The sequence below is a fragment of the Engraulis encrasicolus genome, chromosome 1 (assembly GCF_034702125.1).
Source record: "Engraulis encrasicolus isolate BLACKSEA-1 chromosome 1, IST_EnEncr_1.0, whole genome shotgun sequence".
In the NCBI taxonomy this organism is placed as follows: Eukaryota; Metazoa; Chordata; class Actinopteri; order Clupeiformes; family Engraulidae; genus Engraulis; species Engraulis encrasicolus.
This window is the reverse complement of record NC_085857.1, coordinates 28,518,962-28,545,270: the sequence shown is the minus strand read 5'-3', so window position 1 is coordinate 28,545,270 and position 26,309 is coordinate 28,518,962. Positions and strand designations below refer to the sequence as shown.

At 44.6% G+C, this 26,309-nt stretch overlaps 1 protein-coding gene across 1 annotated transcript; it reads left to right on the top strand.

Annotated features, from left to right (window-relative positions):
* Window positions 1–272: 272 nt before the first annotated feature.
* Window positions 273–18,691, top strand: txndc11 (thioredoxin domain containing 11). Its single transcript, XM_063199687.1, has 14 exons — window positions 273–595; window positions 1,727–1,943; window positions 4,558–4,655; window positions 5,311–5,440; window positions 9,788–9,881; window positions 10,071–10,183; window positions 10,325–10,525; window positions 11,433–12,489; window positions 13,236–13,378; window positions 13,845–13,957; window positions 14,707–14,787; window positions 15,052–15,448; window positions 16,147–16,308; window positions 16,511–18,691. Exons 1-14 carry the CDS (start codon window positions 471–473, stop codon window positions 16,724–16,726), a joined length of 3,147 nt encoding a protein of 1,048 aa, XP_063055757.1. The 5' UTR covers window positions 273–470; the 3' UTR covers window positions 16,727–18,691.
* The last annotated feature ends 7,618 nt before the right edge of the window (window positions 18,692–26,309 follow it).

The window sequence follows — 26,309 nt, the reverse complement described above, 5'->3', positions numbered from 1 at the left end:
AGAACCACCTCCTACAGCATGAATGGTGTGACGTCTGCGCCGCATTAGGGTCTGTGTACAAAGAAGAGGTTCGTTTTTTGAATATCAAGACTTATTTGTGTAATATTTTGGACACTGGCCTTGCAACATTACGCGTAGCGCTCCAGTAAAACAGTCCTTGTCATATCACCCCATAGTTTTAAGATTATGGACTAAGCATTCAATACAAACGTTTGTACAATGTTTGATATGTGCAGATCTTCCCTTACCCGGGGTTGCGTTCTTTACCTAAGCGGAAGTGTTAAGACTACGTGGGGAAGAAAGGTTGGTCCAATATGTATTTGAGTGATCGTTGTTGTAATATCACCGGCGGGTCACTGTGCTAGTCACCCGGCCAATTCGCGAGAGTGACCGGGCCCTTTCCCACCCCCCTCGAGGCAAATGTTGGCACACCGGGGAGAATAAATGGGAGGGACGGCGCACGATCTGTAATGCTGCGCCGCTCGAGGGAGTATCTCCGGCAGGCGGCGAAACTGATGGCCCGGAGACCCGACTTGTTCTGTGGAGCCATCCTCCTCGGTGTACTCCTCATATTAGCGGTCAAATTAACCTGCAGGTGAGTTTTCACCCTTGCATCCGCGTTTATTCCGTTGAGTTTGCTTTGCACTGCTCACAGTAACAGATCTTTTGTCAACAAAACTGGATTTGAACAGACGTGACATGCCCATAGCATGTCTACGTTAGAGACAGAAGGCTAATCTTCGTTCCGTTGAGTTCAGCTCATAATCTAGATATTTCTAGACATCAGCAGGTTTTCAGCACTTTTCATAGTTATTTGGGCAGGGAGTTAGAACTAATAGGCTATGGTCGGCATGTCCTTGTGAGCACAACATCTAGTAATTAGCTATGTTTGCTAGTTGATGTTTTGTTTGCTGTCACTCTTCAAGTTGGTGACAACTGACGTGTCCTAGTAGTAAAGAGCCCCGAACAGCATTAAATAAAAGACTTCTAGCTGAATGTTTGAACACAAGAGGGTGCGACGATGTCAAACTGGACAATGCAATTGTTTAGCCAACTTCAATTTCTAATGAAAACTGGCAGAGCATACGGTACGTTCTCTGCACATTCTACATTCTTCACAATCCTACACATTTACTTGATATCTTTTTCCAACTCGAAATTCTGTAGATGGCCTTCACAGTATATTGAAGGGAGTTTTATGTTGAAACCAGTAGTTTACTGAATAACCAGCATAACCAGCTTTGACTGTTTGGTGCAATAATTAACAGAGGCCCAATCAAACACCAGGTGTAAACATCTCAAGGTTTTGGGTGGAGAGAAGTTTGAACTGTACTAACACATCTCAGCACATCCTGTTGGTAGTTTGTGAGTGCACCTTGCCATGGTTCTGTCACATTTTCAACAACACATCCGACCTTAATTCGAAATCAGTTGTTCAGCATGTAACCTGGCACTCTCTCTGTCTCTCTCATCATCTTCCCTGCTCTACTCTACTCTACTTTGCTCTACTCTACTCTACTCTACTTTGCTATACTCTACTCTGCTCTACTTTGCTATACTCTACTCTGCTCTACTTTGCTCTACTCTACTCTACTCTACTCCTCTCTGCTCTACTCTACTCTGCTCTGCTCTACTCTGCTCTACTTTACTCTACTTTACTCTACTCCTCTCTGCTCTCCTCTCCTCTCCTCTCCTCTCCTCTCCTCTCCTCTCCTCTCCTCCTCAGTCGGGCGAAGAATGTGGTGGCTCAGGCCCCGGCACCGGTGCGCTTCTTCGCGGGCGACGCCCCCGTGGTGGACCTGTACCTGGGTCAGCTGGAGCAGGTGGAGCGGCTGCGGGGGCTAGCGGACGTCTCGCTGGTCTTCTACTACGCCCCCTGGTGTGCACACTCCATGGCGGCCCGGGACCAGCTGCAGATAGTGGCCCAGCGCATCGGAGACGAGGTGAGGAGAGAGAGAGAGAGAGAGAGAGAGAGAGAGAGAGAGAGAGAGAGAGAGAGAGAGAGAGAGAGAGAGAGAGAGTGAGAGAGAGAGAGAGAGAGAGAGAGAGAGAGAGAGAGAGAGAGAGAGACTGTGTGTGTGTGTCGCTGGTCCTCTGGTGCGCACACTACACATTGGAGACGAGGTCGGTGTGGGTGGGTGTGTGTGTGTGCGCGCCAGACCAGAGGCAGCTGGCGGTCGTAATGCTCCTGCTTCATTTGTATCTGGTTTTTGTGTGTGTGTGTGCACGCGTGCGCGGCGCGTGCATGCTCACTTGTATGTGTGTGTGTGTGTGCGCGCGTGTGTGTGCCCTTGCTTGCACGCTTGCTCCCTTGTGTGTGTGTGTGTATTTGCATGTTTGTCTGTTTAGTGTGTTTTGCATCCGTTGTGTACAGCTGGGCGTGTGGTTTGTGCAACTGTTGTGCTTGGCACCAGTGACTAGCTGGCTGGAAGATCTGTCACCACTCTGCCATGATGTGAAATCAAGAGGGTGTCCATCCACTCAACTCAGCCCCAGTAACCATTACATTATGTTAGCATAACATAACCCTCCATTCAGGGCCCAAAATCAACTTTTGCCATCACCTGCCAAAATGGCTAGTAGATAGGCAGTTGATATGGTGTGTGTGAGTTGGGGGTGGGTGGGGGGATGGGGCTGATTTTATGAGTGTGTGTGCGCGTGTGTGTGTATTGTGTGGGTGATAACGTGTAAGAATACATAACAGTAAGTACAGGACAGATGTAGGATTGGTAGGAAATGTGACTATGATGTTTAGTGAATGCATGAGATGGATGGAAGAATATACACCAAATTTAAGTATGATTGATAGTTTTCAAAAATGAATGATTGGACTGAATGAGTGTATAGGCTGTTTTTTATGATACTATTGTTTTATTGTTATTGCTGCTATTGTATTGTTTTAAAAGCCTTTCTAGGGACGGGCATTGGAAATTAGCTTTTGGCTATAAATGCTATGATGCTTGCTGTTTGGTTGTTATGCAACCTACATGTTATGCATCATCTGTCCCTATCAAATAAACTAAACTAAAAAAATGTCTATCTTACTAGCCAAACACACACTTGCTAATTGGTCAAAGTGGCTAGCAAGTTGGTGTTCTCTACCACCAGACCAAAATATTTTTTCACCAGCCTTTGGACAGGGCTCTAAATTAACCTTTTTCATCACCAGCCAAAATGGCTAGTAGATGAGCCCTGGTAACATTGTAGCATTACAATGTTACAAGGGTTCTAAATGAACTGTTATCATCACCAACCAAAATGGCTAGTAGATGGTAAGAATACTAGCCAAACCCACACTAACTAATGGGTCAATGTTGCTTGTATTTTTTCTTTTCACCAGCTTCTGGCCAGTTGGCAGGTGCTCATTTAAAGCCCTGAATGTACTTATGTTTTTTATGTACACTACTGGTCAAAAGTTTGGGGTCACCACATTTTCCTGCCACAATGCGTCTTTCTGACAGTTAAGCTTATTCCTTTTCAATTTCAGTTCTGGTATAAAGTCAGTGTATAGAGTAACTGTTCTTTGAAAATAATGCATGCAACAAATAAGCAATTTGATATTGGAAAAAGTAACTGTTGAATGGATTTACTTGTATAGACAAACCAAAATGTATCACTAACTTTTGACTAATCAAAGTGTACCTTTACTAAGGTAGTGTCTAGTCTGGTGTACTAATCAAAGTGTAGACTCCTTTGGCATTAATAATAGCCAGTTGCGGTTCTACAGATTCATTCCTTGGATGAGATGAGGTCTAGAATTGCCCATGAGTTCTATGAGCCCCATGCATGCAAAAGTTGATGTCTGCTCCTCCTGTCAATTCATACAATGCAGGATGATATACACATCATTTGAAAGAGGAGAATCTACACTCTCCAACGATGTATGGCACTGGCTTGCACAGTAAAACATCGCTGAGACAATGGATCGTACATTCATAAGTAGGTTCATTCTGATGGCTAGAAAATCATGCAGCTACTTTGACTTGAATTTGTGGACGCGGTGGCAACTCAACAAATGTCATACACCCACCATTGGAAAGGGCAGACACTGAGCTTTCCAATAGTTCCATGCATTATCACAATAATCAAACCCTTTTTCACCTGTGGCTGTTCAGTACTTTCCATTATTCCATTTCAAGCTATTCAAAAGATGTTTGCGACTTGAATTGCAAACAAATAACTGGAAAAATGAAGGTGACCCCAAACTTTTGAACGGTAGTGTAGATGCTATGTAGTTCACATCACCACACAGTTCTTGAGAGTTGTATCAAGTAGAAGTAGTGTGTGTGTATATATATATATATATATATATATATATATCATCCCACTGGTGTTGTTATGACATCAGTAAGACTACTTGTACTTCATCCATAGTTGCTAACTACGTTAGCTTCTTTGTTGTGTTTTCATTGCAATTTCCCATTGGTTACTACCCAAGTTGCTAGCAGGCCAGCAACTAGACTTTCGAGAAACACACCCCTGGAATTGTTGTGGTCGCACTTGACTAGCATTAATGCTGTTGCGCTACATTATGTGGTGTTCTGTCGTTTCCTGCAGGTGCTGTTTGTTGCAATAAACTGCTGGTGGAATCAGGGCAGATGCAGACGGCAGAAAAACTTCTACCAATACCCCATCATGCACCTTTACTACAGGAGGTACACACACACACACACACACACACACACACACACACACACACACACACACACACACACACACACACACACACACACACACACACACACACACTTTCTTTCTTTCTTTCTTTCTCCTGCCTACAAACACAGACACACACGCCTACGCACCAAGATGTCCAGATGCTGCAAGGAGGATGGACCCTGAGTCAAATGGGTGTAATGCGTTTATTTTTAGCAAATGATAACCGGTTCCATAGGTGGAGCAGCAACAGCTGAACCGGTTGATTTGATATACAAGAATGTCTACCTGTACCCTGTTATGCAACAGACGATTGGGCTGACTGTATAATTTGTTTGAGCTCCTACATACTGTATTTGCACACGTACATGCATCAAAATGTCCATGTGTCCAACTCTCCCTCCTTCCACGCCTCACCCATCGTATTTCTGTTTTCTGGATTTTTTGCTTTTTCTTTCTTTCTTTCTTTCTTTCTTTCTTTCTTTCTTTCTTCCTTTCTCTGTCCCTCTCTGTCTCTGTCTCTGTATCTGTCTCTCTGTCTCTGTCTCTGTCTCTGTATCTCTCTCTCTCTCTCTCTCTCTCTCTCTCTCTCTCTCTCTCTCTCTCTCTCTCTCTCTCTCTCTCTCTCTCTCTCTCTCTCTCTCTCTCCTCCAGGTTCGGGCCCATAGACTATAAGGGTCCCTTCACTGCTCTCTACCTAGAGAGGTTCATCCAGAAGGTCATCAACCCTCTGACTTACCTGCCCTCCAGGGCCGTACTCAGAGACTTCCTCTCCTACCACGAGGTACGTACTTGTCCTGTCTGTACCATTTATACCTTGTGTTTACTAATAACGACTTGATGTCAACACGGGAGCTGTGTGTTCCAAGAAGTTTAGAACGGCTACATCCGCCTCTTTTGTTCTCCCTCTCTCCTTGGTCTCCATCTCTCCTTGTAGATCAAATTTGAAAGAAGGGCATCTTTGTTTTTTTGTTTTTTTAAAACCAGATGCTGTAGAAAGCCTGTTCTACCAAGTAACCAGACTCCACTCTTTTGTGGGGATTGTTTTTGGACGGTTTTGAAAGAAAGCTTTTGAAGGTAATGTGAAGTTGGCTAGAAACGGCAGTTACTGTGCCTTGAAATCACCACTCACGATTTCATTATTATATAAGACCCACTTGGCAAATAATCCAGCTATTATCTGGCAGGCATTCTCTTCAAGGCAATCTAGCTGGATCTGAGAACACTAGAACAAAATCTTTCACCTCTATTAGTAAGAGAGAGAGAGGGAAAGGGTTTAAGTGAATGTTCTTCGTGTAGGCATTGTAGATGTTTTTTTTTTTCAAAAACAACACAGTGCCTCGTGTTACGTTTCAAAGATGTGCAAAAAAAGCAGAACACAGGATGCAATATGCTTAAAGGAGTATGCCACTATTTTGGGGCTTAATACAGTTAAAATCGTTGGCTGGGGTTTATATAGGTGGTAAAGTGTCTTATTTTTCATGTTAAGCGTTGTCTTGCTTTAAGATAAGTTAAAAGAGGGAATATGTCGCTAAGCTAGTGAAAGTCAATGGATCCGTGTAGCATTGTAGCATGCTAAACGGATCCATTGACTTTCACTAGCTTAGCGACATGCTCCCTCTTTTAACTTGTCTTAAAGCAAGACAAGGCTTAACATGAAAAATAAGACACTTTACCACCTTTATAAACCCCAGCCAACGATTTTAACTGTATTAAAGGATAGTTCCGGCGTAAAATGAAAGTTTCACCATCGCTTTCCCATGCCACATAATGTATCTAATGATGAGCCATTCCGGGCAATGCCGCGCCGTTATGGAGTTAGCTTATTTTAAGCTTTTTGGTGAAAAACGCAGCCAACGCATCACGGCGGGGCCAATTATAAACCTATTCTTTTCTGATGTTTCCCCGCTATAAACAACTTCAAAAACGCTACACACTTCATCACAAAGGTCTCGTCAATCAAACCGAGGCACAGAGAATGTCATCGGACCACACAATCTTTCACTGGCCAGTGTTTTCAGAGGTGTCTCACTGTTGCAACTCTCTGACCCGGATGCAGGCTACTCAATCAGGTGGCTAGGTAGGCTAAACATGGTCCGCGGTTCGCACCGGCTACGACCGTAAAATGAAAAGCTGGAACCCCGACTGTTTTCACCGACTGCCACTGTCTAAACCAGCCATATTACGGGAATGGCTAATAGCATTAGAAGTGGACGAAACTGGCGTAAAAACCCGGAGGGATCGCTACTACCGTGTGTGCAGGCAGCAGATTTGAAGAGTTGCATGGAGAGTACAGGTAGGCAGACTACTCTTACAAAGTAATTGCAACACGGTATAATATAACATGGATTCAGCTTTGTAATAACACACCACTGGTGGTGTACTTACATCTGTAAGAGTACTTCTAGTACGACTTTATAAATTCCTCCAGCCCTCCTCCGTTGCGTAATGGTCCTTCTGACCTCGCGCGCCCTGGCATCCGGGTCAGAGAGTTGCAACAGTGAGACACCTCTGAAAACACTGGCCAGTGAAAGATTGTGTGGTCCGATGACATTCTCTGTGCCTCGGTTTGATTGACGAGACCTTTGTGATGAAGTGTGTAGCGTTTTTGAAGTTGTTTATAGCGGGGAAACATCAGAAAAGAATAGGTTTATAATTGGCCCCGCCGTGATGCGTTGGCTGCGTTTTTCACCAAAAAGCTTAAAATTAGCTAACTCCATAACGGCGCGGCATTGCCCGGAATGGCTCATCATTAGATACATTATGTGGCATGGGAAAGCGATGGTGAAACTTTCATTTTACGCCGGAACTATCCTTTAAGTACCAAAATAGTGGCATACTCCTTTAACTGCAAATAAAATCATGGCATTCAATAAGCTGTATTTATACCATGTCCATCCAAGGCTTGGTCAGGTGCAGTGAATAGCGGTGGTTCTTAACTGGAATACTCTTGAGATCCACAGTTTTCCACGGTCATTGTGTTGTGAGTGACCCAGTTTTTTTGTTTTGTTTCATCGTCGAAACTGGGTTGCTTTCAGGAGTGTTTGCATGTGACATACCGTAGGTATATTGACCGTATTAGTGTTCAAGTTCAATTAATTCTTATCATAAAAATACAGTATAAACATGCATTTCAACATGTCTATCAATTACGGGGCAGCGGTGGCCTAGTGGTGGGGCAGCTGTGGCCTAGTGGTTAGAGAGTTGGTCTTACAATCTAGGGGTTGCCGGTTTGAATCCCCCCTGACCTCTCCCTACATGTCCATCCAAGGCTGAAGTGCCCTCGAGCAAGGCACCTATAACCCACACTGCTCCAGGGCCTGTAACCAATACCCTGAAAAAGAATAGTTGTAAGTCGCTTTGAATAAATGAAAGTGTCAGCTAAGTGCAATGTAATGTAATTTACTGTAACTACTGAAGAAGAGTATCAACAATGTTTCTCTCGCTCTCTCTCTGACATGACAGTCATGTATTCAAATATTGTCTCAGGTTTGTGACTGCCAGTTAAAGGGTGAGTTAATACACTTTTACACCACAGCTCCGCGACCCACCTTCGGGTCCCGACCCATCAGTGAAACCCATTGATGCTGGATGCTGCGTTATATAGGCTGCATTGACCTAGGCGCCTGGAATGACATAGACACAGAATTCAGGCTCATGACATTTTTGATTTTTTTTTAAAAAGAAGAAAATTCTGGGTCTGTTAGAGCTTAATGAACACATTCTAATCTAATGCACACTCTAATTCACGTTTTTATGTGCTGTGGAGGTTGAGATATTTAGGTTTTTATAGGCTGAGGGCTTAGGTATTTAGCAGGCGTTTTTTTTTGCAGGTGGCTGAGGCCTCAATGGGTTAAGAAACAGGGGTGTATTAGTACATGACCCATTGCGGCGGTGGTGCAGTGATGCAGAAAGATAAGACCACTAGCTTGAACACCCACACAATACTGTACACAACAAAGCTCCTGACCTGGCAAACTAGTTTGGTGAGTAATATGATGTGGTGTTGTTGTCCTCTGCAAACTGCGAATAGTTTGCTTCTCCCTGTGTCTCTCTGTCTCTCTGTCTCTGTCTCTCTCTCTCTGTCTCTCTCTCTCTGTCTCTCTCTCTGTATCTCTCTCTCTCTCTCTCTCTCTCTCTCTGTTTGTCTATCTCTTAAGTTTATTGTCCAATGACCAATGACCATTTAGTGTTGTGTTGTTAAAGCATTTAGAGTTAAAAGAGAGATTTTTAGCATAATTCACTCTCTCTCTCTCTCTCTCTCTCTCTCTCTCTCTCTTTCTTTCTTTCTTTCTTTCTTTCTTTCTTTCTTTCTTTCTTTCTGTCTTTCTTTCTTTCTTTAATTTTAATAATAATGACGATAATAATAATAACTTTGTTCTATGTAGTGCCTTTCAAGGAACCCAAGGTCGCTATTGTGTTTGTGCGTGTGTGTACGTATGTGTGTCCGTGTGTGTACGTATGTGTACATGTGTGTGCGTACGATATGTGCGCAGTGCGTCTGAGTATTTGCATGCTGCTAAGCTGCCCCTAAGTCATTTGTGTAAAGCGGTGTGAGAACAATAGGAGTCTCCACCATTCCGACTCGCGGTATTGTCGCTGACTGATCTAGGCCACTTGTTGACAGGAGCAACAATGGAACATTTAAAAAGCCCCAAAGGTACCTCATGGTCTGTCTTGTCAGGGTGTCTGACTTAAACACATACAATTGAGAGTAAAGTACATTACATTACACTAAAGTACATTACATTACAAGCTACTCACAGCTTTTTTTTTTTACAGTGTAATGGTTACAGTCCCATCATTGATCATTGACTATGATCCGTGAGAGATGGGGATGTGAATTTTTTTTTTCTTTACTTAGATTTCCATTTGCTTGGTGTCACTGTAATTTTTTATAAGGGCTTTTGAATAAAGTATCATATTGTCTCTCTCTCTCTCTCTCTCTCTCTCTCTCTCTCTCTCTCTCTCTCTCTCTCTCTCTCACTCTGGGTTTGTTTTTTTCTTTACATGATTTGATTGTGTAGTATGGGTTTGTAAATGGGATATTTTCTGGTTGTTAAAATAAAGCGCCTTTAAAAATCTCTCTCCCTCTTGCTCTCTCTATCTCTCTCTCTGCCCGTCTATCCAGACTGGTGTGGTGGGCTTCTTTGAGTTCAACTCCTCCCCTCAGCCTCCTGGTTACGTCACCTTCCTCTCCTCAGCCCTGCAGGCCCTCAAGAGAGGTGAGAACACCACATGACATGACACACTTTCATCACACAACCATATCACAACCATATCACAACCATATCACAACCTTACACAGCAACTAAGCCTTCAAAAGAGGTGAGAACGTGACATGACTTGACACTAGGACAGTTAAAAAAAACTAAATTGTGTTGTCCTTCTTTGCTGCTCCCTGATTGGTCCAGATTTTCAGGGGGTGGTGCGTTTTGGTGTGGTGACCAATAAAGAGGTGGCGGGGGCCATCTCTGTCCAACAGGACGAGACCGTGTATCTCCACAGGCACTTCAACTCCTCTCTGGTGAGACACTGGCATTCATTTCATGATGGACCTCTGCAGCCGCACTCTTACTGTACCTCTACATGTCCTCCACATTTCTGTTAGATTTAACATTTCCTGTGTAATAAATAATTATTATTTTCCCCCCATCTCCCCTATCAGATCTTCCCGCGGTGGGAGCGTAACTTCACGGCGGAGGAGATCTGCGGCTGGGTGTTCTCCCAGCGCGAGAGCCTGCTGCCCTGGCTGCCCTCCAGCGGGGCCAAGAGCCGCAGCCTGCAGCAGGAGCTGCTCAAGGGGCCGGCCCTGCTGCTCTTCCTGCCACATGACCCGCTGCGGCCCAATCACCCGCTGCACCACCAGGTCAGCACCCGCCCACTTTGGTATCTAATGGCCAATCAGGTTTTAGGAAAAGAGAAATCAGGAAATCGGTAAACAAAAATGCTTAAGCCATCAAGGACTGGCTTATATTGCCATCCTACGTAGTTCAATCAGGTCGTCTAAAAGTCAAGTAAGTTTTAAATCGGGTAAGGTTGCCAAATCAAAAACACTTTGGAATCTTATTGACTGATGCACTTTTTGTGGTTTCAAGAGTGGTACAGTTACGAAACCACCACAAGACTGATTAAAAGCATAGTCAGTGAAGGCCAACCAAAAACCACCCCAGAGCGCAAAAATGTATCTTGCTTGTGCTGTAACAACAGAAGGTCCTCCAGGTATTCTTCAAAGATCAAACAGAAAAGGTTGACTGAGCGCTCTTGTTCTCCAAATTAGTAAACTCCAAACTGTGTGGGTGCTCTTGAAGTAAGAAGACTAAAGTCCTTTCATTTAGAGTGTGTTTTAAAACCGCGGTTTTATCTTTGTAACAATGCCCATGGATTAATAAAGGGTTTTTATACTAAGGTCAATCCTTGTCGGCCTGTGGAGTTGCCTGAAGTCGGCCCTAGTGCCAACACGTTCTAAATTCTTCAAAGATCATTGGCCATCCCTCATGAACCACTCTCACACCTAAATTTCTTTGAATGAAATTGTATGTACAGGGGGGGCACTGTGGTGCAGCGCGCTAAGCCCCCCACATTTGGGACCCCGGTTTGAGTCCAGCCAGGGTAATTTCCTGGCCCTACCCCATCTCTCTCTCCAAATAATTTCCTGTCTACTCTCATACTGTCCTGTAATAATAGAGCCCCAAAAAATACTTTAAAAAAAGAAATTCTGTGTACAGTAAATGCTGATGTCAATGCTGTCAAATTCTGATGTCATCTCCTCTCAGATGGCGGACATTGCCGTGCGCTACCACTCCTGCCGCGAGAGCGACGTTCCCCCACGGACCCCAGACCCCTCTTCTTCCTCCTCATCATCCCAGTCCAGAGCCCCCCGTCCTGGTTCTTCTGGCCCACTCTGCTGCAACAGCCTCATGCTTCCCGGCTGGAGCTCCGTGTCCGGTTCTGGCCAGAACGTGTGCGAGCTCTGCCTGAACCGCTCCGAGGGACCTTCGTCAACGCCTTCCTCCGCCTCCGCCTCCTCCTCCTCCTCCTCCTCCTCCTCCAACCTGTCTTCCCTGGATGGAACAAGGACAGAGAGCTCAGGAGTCAATGATGGTGGGGATGGTAACCGTGGTGACATTGGTTACCAGGGTGGTGGTAACCGTGGTAATGGTGGTGGTGGTGGTGGGTCGGCAGCGTCGGCGAGGTGTTCCGTTCTGGAGCTGGAGGCGGCGCTGGAGTCCTACCTGCGCCACCTGTCGGCATCGGGCACGCGGCTCACCCAGCACGCCCAGACGCACTCGCCCCCGCTGCCCGTCCTCCTGGCCCCCACCTGCAGCCACCTGAGGAACGCTTACAGCCCCTTCAGCCACTACAGCGCCTGCTGTCGCCCCCTGCTGCACCGGCCGGGCAACTACACCTACCCATCGACCACCAACACTACTACAACGTCATCCTCCACGTCGTCGAACGCCTCGACGCGGCAGCCGCCTCCAGACTCCTTGAACAAGCCGCCTCGCTCTTTTTCTTCCTCTTCTTCTTCCTCTTCCTCATCATCCTCCACTCTGCTTTCGCCGGAGGGGGAAGCGCTTGAGGCGGAAGACTGTCCCCTGGACGGGATCGTGGGGCTGCGTTGCCGGACCAATAAGACGCTGCGGTTCTACCTGCTGGACTCGCACCTGCACTGGGAGCTGGCGGCGCGGCTGGGGGCGGTGGCGAAGGAGGGGAGCCACGGCAAGCACAACCGGAGCGACTTCAGCGGGCGCACCTTCGCCGCCATCGTGGATCTACAGGACGAGACGCACTACGTGCTGGATCACCGGGGAAGCCTCAGAGATTCACTAGGTATTAATGTGTGGCAAAAAATGTCTTATTCTCTCTCTCTTTCTTTTCTTTTGTTTCCCTCTTCATCCTCCCTTCATCCTTCCTCCTTCCATCCTTCCTCCCCATTTCCTCTTCAAATCTTCAAGCTTTACCAAATCACTAGGTATGAAAGTGGGACCCAAAAATGTCTTTTCTCTTACTCCTCATTCACCAGGATATTGATGTCGTACATATCGGTCTTAGCAAATATGTGACCGAAGCATGGTTTGGTTTCTGTAAAACATTTAAGAAAAGGAGATTTTGTGTTCTCTTGTTGTTCCTTATGAATGACAACTCGTATAGCCATCCCCTTACTATTAGTGGTGTGCATTGGCACTGCCCTCACGATTCGATTACGTTTCGGGAGGTAGCGATTCGATTCAATTCAACAATGCATTGCAATGCATTACATTTCTACTGAAAGCAAAGCAAATGTTTCATCAGTCATGATGAGGCAATACAAGTAGTCAGATACTGAGCAACATTTTATTGGCTGCTTTCTGTATCAGTCTTGCCGTTTTCAACGCTTTGAAGTGCTTTTATTTAATTTAACATTCATTTGCTCCTGAAATATCCACGGAAGTGATTGAAACTTTAAAAAATTTGCCGCATCGATTCTGGAACTTGCCGCATTGCATTGCATTGCCGAATCGATTATTGTTGACACCAATGCTAACTATTTCATTATCCTGTTCCTTTTGTTTCTGTTCCTTTTTTCCACTCTTCAGAGCCTTTTATCCGGAACTTCAGCACAACACACAGCCATCTTAAGAGGCATCTGGTGGGGGACAAAAGACCACAACTCCCACAATCCCTCATTCAGGAAGTGACCACTGACACCTTCCTGGAGATCGTCATGGACCCTAAACGGGTAAGAAGTGAACACAATGAAAAATGAAGTGTTAATCCAACACTTAAGAGAGTGCTCTGTGACCAAATGCATTTTCCTTTCTTTCCTCTCACCATCTCCATCTTTCCTTCCCCCTAGCCCCTCACATCTATTCTCTCTCTCTCTCTCTCTCTCTCTCTCTCTCTCTCTCTCTCTCTCTCTCTCTCTCTCTCTCTCTCTCTCTCTGCCACTCCCTGACATTAATGATGTAGGCTGAAGTTTTGATGATGTATATTTAAGTTTTCAAATGTTTAGTGGGGTAGCGGAGGGTGGTGAGCTGACAATGAAAATATAAAGGTGGGACGTGGGATTGTATATGTGGTCATTATAATGTATGATTGGTAAACGGTTCTAAATAAAGACATTTCGAATCTCTCTTTCTCTCTCTCTCTTTCCCTCTCTCTCTCTCTCTCTCTCTCTCTCTCTCTCTCTCTCCCCATCTCCTCAGGATGTGTTGCTGCTGTACTACACTACCTGGTGTGGATTCTGCAGTGTTCTCAATCATGTCCTCATCCAGCTGGCCCGCCTCCTGCAGTCTAACAGCAGGTTCATCGTAGCCAGGTAAGACGCTCCCTCAGTCCGATCTAAGTCATAATCTATAGTTTTTTTTTATTTTTTGGGAGGCTTTTTATGTCTTCATTTGATAGTGACAGTGAAGAGAGGACAGGAAATGACTGGGAGAGAGAGACAGGGTAGGGCTAGGAAATGACCCAGGCCGGATTCTAACCTGGCAAGCCCAAATATGGGGGGCTTAGCGCGCTGCGCCACAGCGCCCCCCTCTAAATCATCTATATCAGTGATATCGTACCTTCGAGGGCTTCAGTATATTTGCGGTGGCATAAGGCTAAAAAATGAGACAGATCACATGAAAACAGGCCAGCAAGTAGGCCCAAGTGCAATTTGGGTTACGATTCTGAGAGTAAATTCTATGCTTTACAGCAGGAGTGGGGAACCTTTTTCATTCGAGGGTCCACTTCAAATTCATCCGAGGGCCGTAAAAGTCCTCTGAGGGCCTGCACTTCATGCCTATAGTGAAGGCAGCCACCTTTAAAACAGACCCCACCTTCTTTAGGTCCCTTGAATATAACTTCATTGTATTGCAAATGTATTTTCTAAGATTCCATTACAAAATATGTCATATTTCATGTGAAGGTGCATAACATTAAGTACATGTGATGCAGATACACGTTCGCTGAAAGGACATTTGAAACTTGCTGTGGCAAAAATTAGCTTTTGTTTATAACTGTTGTTTTTCCCCTTTGTGTTTTTTTTGTGCCGATGGTTTGTTTATGTGCTGTTGTGGTTGCCAGGGTGAATGTTGCCAATAACGACCTGCCCTGGGAGCTCATGGTGGACCACTTCCCCACCATCCTGCTCTTCCCCAGACACAGGTGAGAAGTTTTCTCTGTTTCTTTGTCACGTCATTCATCTTTCCTTTCCTCCATTTTTCTTTTTTGTTTGTTTGTTTGTTTCTTTCTTTCTTTGTTTGTTTCTTTCTTTCTCTCCATGGAGACCCTGGGTTGGGTAATTTCCCGACCCTACCCCGTCTCTCTCTCGCGCGCTCTCTTCCCGTCATGTCTCCACTGTACTATTGGCAAATAAGGCACAAAACCTTGCTCACGTTCTCTCTCTTTCTCTTTCTCTCTCTTTCTCAGGAAACACCAGAGTGTGAAGTTCCCTGACGACTCGCGCTTCACCCTCCCCAACCTGCTGCGCTTCATCCTCTCACACACCTCCGAATACGACCACAAGGACCACACACACGGCGCCCCTACGCCAGACCAAGACCCCCATCACCCCGGAACAACAGCGGACAGCGATGACCCTACTTCCTTCCTCCGATCTCCGTTCTCCATGTCTTCCTCTTCGTCGTCCTCCTCTTCTTCTTTCTCCTCGTCCGCGTCGTCCTCCTCATTCCACGGCGTCCCCTCTCTGCTGCAGGCGGAGGTGCGTGCCCTGCGTGGCGAGGTGCGAGCCCTGCACCGCGCCCGCGGGCGCCTGTCCGAACAGCTGGCCGCCGTGTGGCGCGAGCGACGAGCACTGGCCCTGCAGGTGAGGTCATTTCCTGTACGGCACTTTACTTGGGGCCAGCCCCTAGACTTTGAGTAAAAGCCATCTGTTACTAATACTGTCTTTCAGTATAGTAATACTGTCTGCTGTCTCAATATCTCAAAAGTTCTTTATGAGCTTGCACCCGTTTTTGCCCCCAATACTTGGTTTTGTGGTTGCATGTGAAAATATGTATTATTAGTCCATCATGTGGGCAAATCCCTATGTGCATGCATCTGCCAACTTGCAGAGTTTGGCGGTAGAATGGAGGTATAGGGAGAGGTAAGGGTGGGATTCCACTTAAGGAAGAAAAAATCCGCACTCACAAACTGCGTCTTATTTATTTATATTACCACCATGTCCAAAAAGCAAACGCGTATCGGCTATCAAGTGGTACCTCGCACTGATGAAGGCTTGATAGCCGAAACGCCTTTGCTTTTTGGACATGGTGGTAATATAAATAAATAATGAGACGCAGTTTGTGAGTGCGGATTTTTTCTTCCTTAAGTTGATACATTTTATCGCGCACCCAAAGACTTTCGTTTTTCCAAGAAGTTGAGCGCGTCCTTTGCCAAAACTTGAAGGGTGGGATTCCAACTTGCAACCCCCTGAATTCAAGTCCACCTCCCTAACCATTAGACCAAGGCTGCCCACGGCGTAGTAAACATGTGATAATAATAACTAACACTGCTGCTCTCCAGGCGCGGGCGCTAGTTACGGAGAACGGGGAGCTGAGGAGGCGAGGGGACGAGCTGGAGGAGAGGAGGAGGGAGAAGAGCCGCGAGCTGGGGGAGGCCGTCAGGAGGCTGCAGGAGCTGGCAGAGGCCTCGAAGGGCCTACTGGCGGAGAACACCGTGCTCAAGGTACTGTCTATCAGTGGTGTCAACAATAATCGATTCGGCAATGCAATGCAATGTGGGGCATGGACAATTCAATTCAATGCGGCAAGTTCCATAATCGATGCGGCACGTTTTTTTAAGTTTCAATTACTTCTGTGGATATTTCAGTCAAATTCATCCCCCCCCCCTCTCTCTCTCTCTCTTTCTCGCTCTCTCCCGCTCATAGGTGCTGCTGGCGGCTCTTAAGGAGCGCAGGACAGGAGGAGGAGAAGGAGGAGGACAAGAACGGAAAGGAATAGAGGAAGGAGGTGAAGAAGAAGAAGAAGAAGAAGAAGAAGAGGAGATCATCACAGAAGGAGGAACGGATGAAGGACGAGTGGGAGGAGAAGGAGAAGGAGAAGCCGAGGAGAAGGGAGAGATGGGAAGCCAGGGCGCTTCGTGACAATAGGCCCAATCTCAATTCACCCCTTGGCCCTACCTCTTACCCCTCCCCCTCCATTTTGTGTAGGGGTAGGGGTATCCCAATAGTCGTTAAGGCAGAGGGGTAGGGGTAAGGGGGAGGGCTTTGTAGCCCTCAAAAAGGAGGGGTTCGGACAGGCAGACTCCGTTTGGAGGGGTAAGGGGTAGGGGTAGGGGTAAGGGGTAGGGGTAGAAAAATACAATTGGGAAAGGCCCTTAGAGAGCTGGAGAAGGAGGAGGAGGAGGACAGAGGAGTTCCAGAAATGGGGTGATGGATGAAGGAGATTAGGAGAAGTGGCATTCAAAGAGCAGGATACGATGGAGTAACCTGGTTCTCACGATGGTTGTGCGAGCTCACGAAGTTTAACGAAGATGCACGAAGCTCGAAGGGTCTGCGTGAGAGCCAGGCTAACGATGGAGGAGAGAGAGGGAGGGATCAGAGGAGAGAGGGATGAAGGGACGAGTGGGAGGAGACCGAGATGGAAAGCGAAAGAAAGGGAGAGGAGAGGTAGTCACTGGAGAAGATGATTGGGAGGAGGGGGATGAAGAGGAGAGAAGAGAGGGGATGAGAGAAACGCAGAGGAAAAGGGATGGGAATATGGAAAGCCTATAGAAGCTTTGGGACTGTGATGATCGGAGATATAGGGTGGGGGCGAGCAGGGCCTTTGGCCCTTGGCCCAGGGCCCTGCCGTAGTGGTGGTGGGGGTCCTATTATGACCTTGGCAAGTTGTATAGGGGACCCGCTCTGTTTTTTTTCCCTTGGGCCCTGTGTGCAATTGTTCCACAACTGTTGCTGATTCTTATTCATTGTAAGGAGGAGGACGAAGGAGACGCAAGGGGACAACTGAGGTAAGAAAGGAGCCTTGATGAGTGTCTACCAGCTGGTTCTGTTGCTGGTAATTGCTGGTTGGGACAATGGGAAAACAAGCCAGCCCATTGACAAAAAAGGAGGCACAACAATGAAGAGACACTTTGCCTCCACCTACTGGTGAAACCAGGGTACTGCATTGCATTGGCTCCTCAAGTTCCAGATGATGACTGACTGACGGGATCTGATTGTTACCCAGGAAAGGAAAGGATCTTGAGACGGACCAGTGAGGCAAGTTTATGTAGAACAGAGAATCTCAAGGACTTAACTTAAAACACTTTTACATTTTGGATTTTGTTTTAGTAGTGTTAATTGATGATTAGTCATGGCCTTCTTACTCTGTGGCCTTAATCACTGGAGGAGAGAAGGGCTTGTTCTCCCCGAGGAAACCATGGCAACCAGAGCACGTAATGGAGGACCCATTGTGACATCATCGCCTTGGGGAGCAGGGCTGTGCCATGTGGCCTTGGCGATTTGGCCGCTAACCAAGGAACTTCGAGTGACTGGTAAACCTCCTAATAGAAGTGTCTTACAGCTTCATTATTCTGGTAATATACATTCATCGGGCTCTTCTATTAATAGATTTACCACCTTCTCAGAGTTAACAAATCCAAGTAAAAAAAACATGAATGATCACAGATTGTTTTTAGAAGATATGGATTCCTCTTTCTTGCCCCTGCAACTCCTTAACCACCTCACACCATGCCAAACGAAATCCCAAACTTATTAGAAAACAAATAAATGGACACTTTTGTAGACTCTTAATTCATTTTTAGAACCTGAGACTTATGTGCTTGCTTGTGTTTTTTGAGGGGATGTAATTTATTGTTTCTTAGTGATGCCAACAAGACTCTTTTTTGTTTGTTTATTGAATTGCCAGATGACAGTGTTTTTTGTTTTGTTTGTTTTTATTTTACGTTTGTCAGAGGAAAAAAAATCTATTTTTACACAGATCCTCAAATCAATAAAAAGAGAGAGCATTTATTCTTCTGTAAGTATTCAGGTATGAAAAGCAAAAGTGCTGTTTACATAGGTGTCTGATGTACAGATTTCTACTGATTAATAAAACATCTTTAATTTAACTTACACAATTTGCCTCATCAATTTCATTTTATTTTTTTATTTTTTTATATATTTATTTAGATGGATCATCCAGGCATTTTTATGTAGGCCTGGAACATGGTGCAGTACAATATACCAGAGATACTGTTGCTTGTTAAGACCGTCTCTGAATATACTCAACATTTGCTACTTGATCGTCATATTAGCTCTTAAAATAGCCCAATAAAACATCATCTGGAGTGTTGGAGCGCAGCATGCTACAGTATGTCAAGACTATTCAAAATCGGGGGTGAATTTCTCAAAACGGTAGTTGCTAACTACATCAGCTACTTGTTGGTTGCAATGCAATGTCCCATTGGCAACTACCCAAGTTGCTAACTGGCTAGCAACTACGCTTTCAAGAAACGTACCCCCCTGGCTTGGTTTGGGTCTATCCCACTGTTTTGCTGTCTACCCCGACACTGTGCTCTCATAATAAAGGCGGGACGACCCCAGAAATTCAAGCAAACACGACAGTAAACGAGGGGGTGGTAGGCTAAGGAGTGCTACTGTACTCATTGTATCAGTGACTGGTATGTTCTCACCACACCAGCTTTCTGGGCAGTCATGGGTGAGCGGTTAGAGCGTCAGACTTGTAGCCCAAAGGTTGCCGGTTCGACTCCCGACCCGCCAGGTTGGTGGGGGGAGTAATTAACCAGTGCTCTCCCCCATCACCCTCCATGACTGAGGTACCCTGAGCATGGTACCGTCCCGCCGCACTGCTCCCTTGGAGCGCCACTGGGGCCTGCCCCCTTGCACGGATGAGGCATAAATGCAATGTTGTTGTGTGTAGTGTGTGCAGCGTTCACTTGTGTGCTGTGTGTCACAATGATAATGGGAGTTGGAGTTTCCCAAATGGGCTTTCACTTCACTAACCGTAAATTATACATCTTTACTGTAAATCAATCTAGTATTTGTGGGTGGGCCCCGGTCTACTGTCAACATATTGAATGGGATGGTTGTGACGGAGCTCTCTTGGCCTGCAAACCGAGCCGCCACATGACAAGGCAGTGAAAGTGAAGTAATTGCGACTAACTTGCAAGCCCTCATGACGGCTGAGCTTGAGTCTCTCTGTGAAAGAAGCAATACACACCTAGGGTCCATTCCATTGCCCAAACTCTAGTCCTCTACTTGTGCTTGTGGCCTTGTCAGTTGGAAAATGTTGAATTATCGTACCAAAACCTTAAAATTATCGTTTTGGGGAGGAAATTATTGTACAAGACCCAAATTGTTATTTCAAGGCATTTAAATGAACTGAATGACGACTGAAATTATCGTACATCATGTTTTTTTGATCGTACAGAGGACAAAATGGGCAAAATTATGGTACAAATACGATGATTATCGTACTACGTACATCTGGCAACACTGGGCCTTGTGCTTCGCTGACACTAGGCCGAATTGAATCGTGAATTTCTCAAAACCAAAGTTGCTTACTACATTAGCTACTTTGTTGTTTTCCATGCATTTTCCCATTGGCAACTACCGAAGTTGCTAACAGGCTAACAACTTCTCTTTTGAGAAACTGACCCCTGTAGAGAAAGCTATAAAGTTTCCCTGCTGTCAGCCTCCGGCACAACAACTTTTGGGGGACTTATGCCCATTCAACATTCCAGTTGCAAGAGATATAAAATGAGCTTTGAATTGTGCTTCCACGAGATATTGAATTAAACTTCTGTCGTCAGTGAGGTCTTAATTAGGACACACAAGCACAAGAGAGGAGGGGAGTTTGGATAATGGAATTGACCCCTAATCTCCCCTTAAATCCACCCCCCCTCCCCCCCCCCCCCAAAAAAAAAAAAAAAAAAAAAAAAAAAAAAACACACACACACACACCTACACATGAGGCCTATAGACAGACCAACTGAAAGTTCAATGCATGACATTCTTTGAAAGGTCACTCAGTAGTTCCATCTGTGACAAATGAACATCCTTTTGTAGCAGCACCCAACCCCAGGTTGCTTCATGGCAAGGGGATTGCCCCTGTTCATCACATTACCACTCCTCTACATAGTTTACTGTAAGTCCCTCTGGATATAAGTTGGCAGCTAAATGTAATGTAATGCCTTGAGAGGTTTTTTTTGGTCCTCTTCTTTTTTTTCTTTGTGCCAATGGCAGTTCTATCCATTTTGTAGGCCCTAGGCAAAATACAGACACAGGGCCCTCTTGAGTTATTTCTGCTGGTGCTTATCATGGTGCGCCGGGCTGATGGGGGCAGGGGTGCCGACGGGGGGACAGTTGTCCCGGGCCCAGGGAGAGAGGGGGGGCAGAATTGGGTCCTCTTTACACTGTGTCTATTGGGATGGGGGAGGGCCCTTTCAGATGACTTTGTGCTGGGCCTTACCAAAGCTGTCGGCGTCCCTGGTTGGGGGGCCCTACAGTGGACAGTTTTGGTGGGGCACTACTAGGCAATTGCCTAGTCTACCTATTATATTGGTAAAACCGTCTCTTGTTTGTGCCTTGGCAGACCCTACGCAGAAAGAGCCTGGTAGCAGCAAGAGCATGTGGTTAATGAAGTTTGGCATCGGATGGATACAAACACGTGTGTGTCATTTTCCCATCTGCTCCTCTCTTTCTTTTTTAGAATCCCTGAATTAGCCCACCGTCTTTCTCTCTTTCTTTCTTTCATTCTTTCTTTCTTTCTTTCTTTCTTTCTTTCTTTCTTTCTTTCTTTCTTTCTTTCTTTCTTTCTTTCTTTCTTTCTTTCTTTCTCTCTCTCTCTCTCTCTCTCTCTCTCTCTCTCTCTCTCTCGTTCACAGCTGTCCTCTGTTCTTGATAGCCTGATGTCCTGTCTCGGGATGCGGCTTCTTATTCAGTTAGCCAAATGCTGACACTTATTTCTTTCTTTTTCGCTCTCCTTCCGCTCCTCTTTTCGCTCTGTCTCTCTCCATATCTCTCTCTCTCTCTCTCTCTCTCTCTCTCTCTCTCTCTCTCTCTCTCTCTCTCTCTCTCTCTCTCTCTCTCTCTCTCCCTCTCTCTCTCTCTCTCAGTTGGGGCTGAACTGCACAGCTGTTCTCTCTTGTTGATGCCCTGATGTTCACTCTTGGGATGCGGCTTCTTATTCACTTCACAAAATGCTGACATTTCTGTTTTTTCTTTCGATCTGTCTTTCCTTCTTTTTTTAGAAGTGAAAGGTTGAGTCTTGTCCAAGACAATGGTTCATCATGCTTTTCTGTCTATTAATGGCCTGTACACACAAATGTTTTCAGTGGCACACAGAATGCACAACTCAACTGTGTGTGTGTGTGTGTGTGTGTGTGTGTGTGTGTGTGTGTGTGTGTGTGTGTGTGTGTGTGTGTGTGTGTGTGTGTGTGTGTGTGTGTGTGTGTGTGTGTGTGTGTGAGAGAGAGAGAGAGAGAGAGAGAGAGAGAGAGAGAGAGAGAGAGAGAGAGAGAGAGAGAGAGAGAGAGAGAGAGAGAGAGAGAGAGAGACTGTGTTTGTGTTCCAGCCTTTGTGATTGGTCCTGATGACGCGCACAAGATGGACACAACACAGATAGAGATAGAGGTCTCTTTGATACAGCAGGTCAGGGGAGGAGAGAGGGAAAAAGTGAGAGAGAGAAAGAAAGAAAGAGAGAAAGGGGGGGGGGTTGAATAGACAGAACCAGAAAGGAAGGCTGAGAGAGAGAGAGAGAGAGAGAGAGAGAGAAGGGGGGATTGAATAGACAGAACAAGAAAAGAAAGCAGAGAGAGAGAGAGAGAGAGAGAGTTGGTGGTGCATAACTGCCGTGCTTGTTGCTGTTGCTGCTGTTGCTGCTGCTGCTGCTGCCTCTGCTGCTGCTGTCTAGGGTGTGAGTGTTGGTGTTGCTGCTGCTGGTAAAGACCCCTGTAGTGGACTACTGGGCTACTGAGTCATACTGGACCACAGCAGAGTGCTTTTATACCTCACCCCCAGTGCCCCCGCACCACCTCCGGGCTTGTAAGTACACAGACATTAACTACAACATTTGAAGAGTTTCTTTGCAAAACGGTGTATCCACCATTTTTGACTTTTGCATTTTATTATTGAAAATGACTGTTCAGAGGTTTTATCACCTGTATGTGAATTCTTGCCTTTCAAATATTTTGAGAACATATAAGAATATTTTGAGAATATTTTTCAACTTATATAAAATGCATTTTACAATGCAATGCAATGGAATGCCCAATACAAAAATGTTAATGAACATTCTTCAAAATGGAGATATGTTTTGCAAATAAACTCTTCATTTACAGCACTGCCACGTCTGAAATGAAGTTGTATAAAAAAGTCATAATGGTAAATTCTAGGGCTGGGACTCGATTCAAATTTTTAATCAAATTAATCTTTAGGCTTTGAAATTAATTAATTTAATTAATCTCATTTTAATCGCATTGAAATATATGACTTGAGAACAGTAAAAAAAAAAATTCACATGAATTTTGAATAATTACAATATATAAGCTTAATCTAAAAATATTATTCATTTATAAAAGAAGAGAGAACTCTTCTCAATTTCAGCAGGCTGTTCACCATCAGGCGTAATACTGCCCTCCATGAGTCTAATCCAGAACAATGTAGCTATATTATACTGCGATTTTTTTTTTAATCGCATTAATTAATTAATCGCATCACGTGATTAATTAATCGAAATTCACTAGTTAATGTCCCAGCCCTAATAAATTCAAATATTAAAACGTTGTGTATTTATTCCTCTCCCCCAGTGCCCTCAGACCACCTCCAGGCTTGTAAGTATACAGACTTTAACAGCAACATGTACGGTGCTGCTCTGTCTAAAGTTTGTTGAAGTACTCTAGCTGGTGTAATTTCAACACTAGTACACTGACTTTGGTTTATTCACCAGTCAGAAAACCCCTGGCCTGTAGATCAGTGCAGATACAGTAGGCTATGCAGTGTTACAAAGGGGTTAGAGCAGGGATGTCAAACTGAGGCCCGGGGGCCACATTTGGCCCGCGGAGCCATTTTATTTGGCCCGCGAGATCATTTCAAATATGTATTACAGTTAGCCCACTATTAATATTTAACGTAATAATACTTGAACATGAAATTTAATGTGTCACAGGAATATGAGCCCAGGGCCCAGGACAGTGAAAAGGCCCAGAAATGGGCAACAGAATACTGTAATTTGCAGGCACATTGATCTATAAAGGGACTCCGTTTGTGGAATTTAAATACAATTATCAAGTGTGTGCATGCACACTTGTTTTTTATTAAATGTTGAGTTTGGCCCTTGACTTAGCTACAGATTTTGAGTTTGGCCCTCGGTCGATTTGAGTTTGACACCCCTGGGTTTGAGTGTCAGACTTGTAGCCTATGGTTGCCAGTTCAACTCCTGATGATCCTCCTCCATCACTACTTATTGAATGGAAGAACAACTTTTGCAATTCACACTTTTTACATGGTATTTGGCTAGGTTGTTTTTTTTATTATTTGGACAAGACAGAGACAGGAAATGAGTGGGAGTGAGAGAGAGTGAGAGAATCAGGAAATCACCTCAGGCGGGAATCGAACCCGGGTCCCCGGTCTAACAGTGCAGTGCAATTGCATTTTATGTTAATATTCACTCCGTCTGTTTTGCAGAGTCATGGCTACAACAGTCTGTGTCCCTGTTGGTATGTAAACATATTTTATGTTTTCTTGGTGACAGGCATTTCATAATTCATAGTTAAGACACACAGTGACAGTTGGAAGTTTAATTCAGAAAGTTGGGCTGCCCCCTTTCGTTGTGTGTACTTGTGTCCCAGAGACTGTCTTTTGTGAATCTAAGCGCAGTTACATGTTAGAACTAATAAAATCTTTGCTTGTCCCAGTGGGACTTTTTTCTTTCTATTCTATTTTATTCTACTTCTACTTCTACTTTTACTTTCACTCAATTCTATTCTTTTTAACTCTATTCTATTTCATTAAATTCTATTTCTCTCCTCAGCTCCCATTGGGCCGTTAGGGGAAAGCCCAGTGCAGCTGATGTGTCCGAGCTGCCACCAGGTGACGCTCACCAAGGTGGAATACTCTGCAGGGCTGCTCACCTACCTGTTCTGTGGAGGACTCTTCATGTGTGGGTGAGAACTTTTTTCCTTTTTTTCTCCCCTTGAAAAAGAATGGTCGTCGCACACTCAGAACTTCATGCAGTTACATTTAATAAGACCAATGTTTCGGCTTACGCCTTCATCAGGGTCACACCTGATGAAGGCGTAAGCCGAAACGTTGGTCTTACTAAATATAAGTGCATGAAGTTCTGAGTGTTGAGTCTAAGTGTCTGCCGTACGCACCTCAAACAGTCTGCGTTTACTGAAACCCAAAGAAAGTCTTTTTTTCTCCCCCCCAATATTTCATATAGGCCTATTTATTTTATTTATATTTATATTATTCATTTTTTTAAATTGTATTTTACTTTATTTTTATATATTTTTATTGAAGTATTTTTCATGTTGTATAATTTAATTTACATGTATATTAGGCTACTTATTTTTATTTACTTACTGTATATTTATATATATATATATATATCCCAATAGGCGAATTGTCGGTGACGGTGTACCCCCGCGGCATAATACGGCCATTAACTGCCGAACTTCTTTATTTAGTCCACTTGAAGTTTTTAAAGTTTGCAAACCTGAGGACTCATACACATTTTCTCTCTCTCTCTCTCTCTCTCTCTCTCTCTCTCTCTCTCTCTCTCTCTCTCTCTCTCTCTCTTTGTTTTTGTCCTCTCATCAACCCCTTGTAGGTTTGTCCTAGGATGCTGTCTCATCCCTTTCTGTGTGGACCGACTCAGGGATGCCAAGCACACATGTCCCAACTGCAAGGCTGTGCTCGGTGTCTACAAGCGCCTATAAAGACACACACACACACACACACACACACACACACACACACACACACACACACACACACACACACACACACACGGTATAATAAAACAGCTAAAATTGTCAGGAAGAAATGGGGGGAAACCTGGCAACAAATGGAATTCAGATGCAAAACCCCCTAAAAGCCATTAAAAAATCTGTAAAAAATGTTTTAAGGTGCACTGTCTAATATTTTTAGCGTATATTTTCAGGGTTTTTTCTAAGAATTCATACTGCCTATTCAAAAATTTTACCCTTTTCACAATTATTGGTTTATCAAATTATTGTTATTTATTATTATTTATTAAACATGTTCATATTTGCAATACCTACTCTGGCCACCATCCTGGACAGTTCAACTTTAATTTGCATTTTCACCAAGTAGTCACAATCAAAAACCCAAATAAATGTTATTATTGAGCACAGTACGTCAAGATATTTAATATTGACCTCAGGATTATTGGAAAATTTAACATTTAAACTTTTATAGAATTACAGCCTCTTTTTGTAAACTCATCAAAATGCACTTAGAGAGTTTTGCATCTGAACTCTTCAATTTGAGATCTGGCTATTTAGCTCCTTTTAACAGTAGCTGTAATGTAAATGAAGCAGAGAGATGGCCAAAGTGTATACGTTTTTTTTTTCAGTAACAACGTCTAGCCACCTCATCAGGTACAACGGAGTAACTGCTGTGTAATATCATGTGCTAGTGTTGTACTTACACCCAGGGCCGGATTAAGAGTGTGGGTTTTTGAGTATTCTATAAAAAG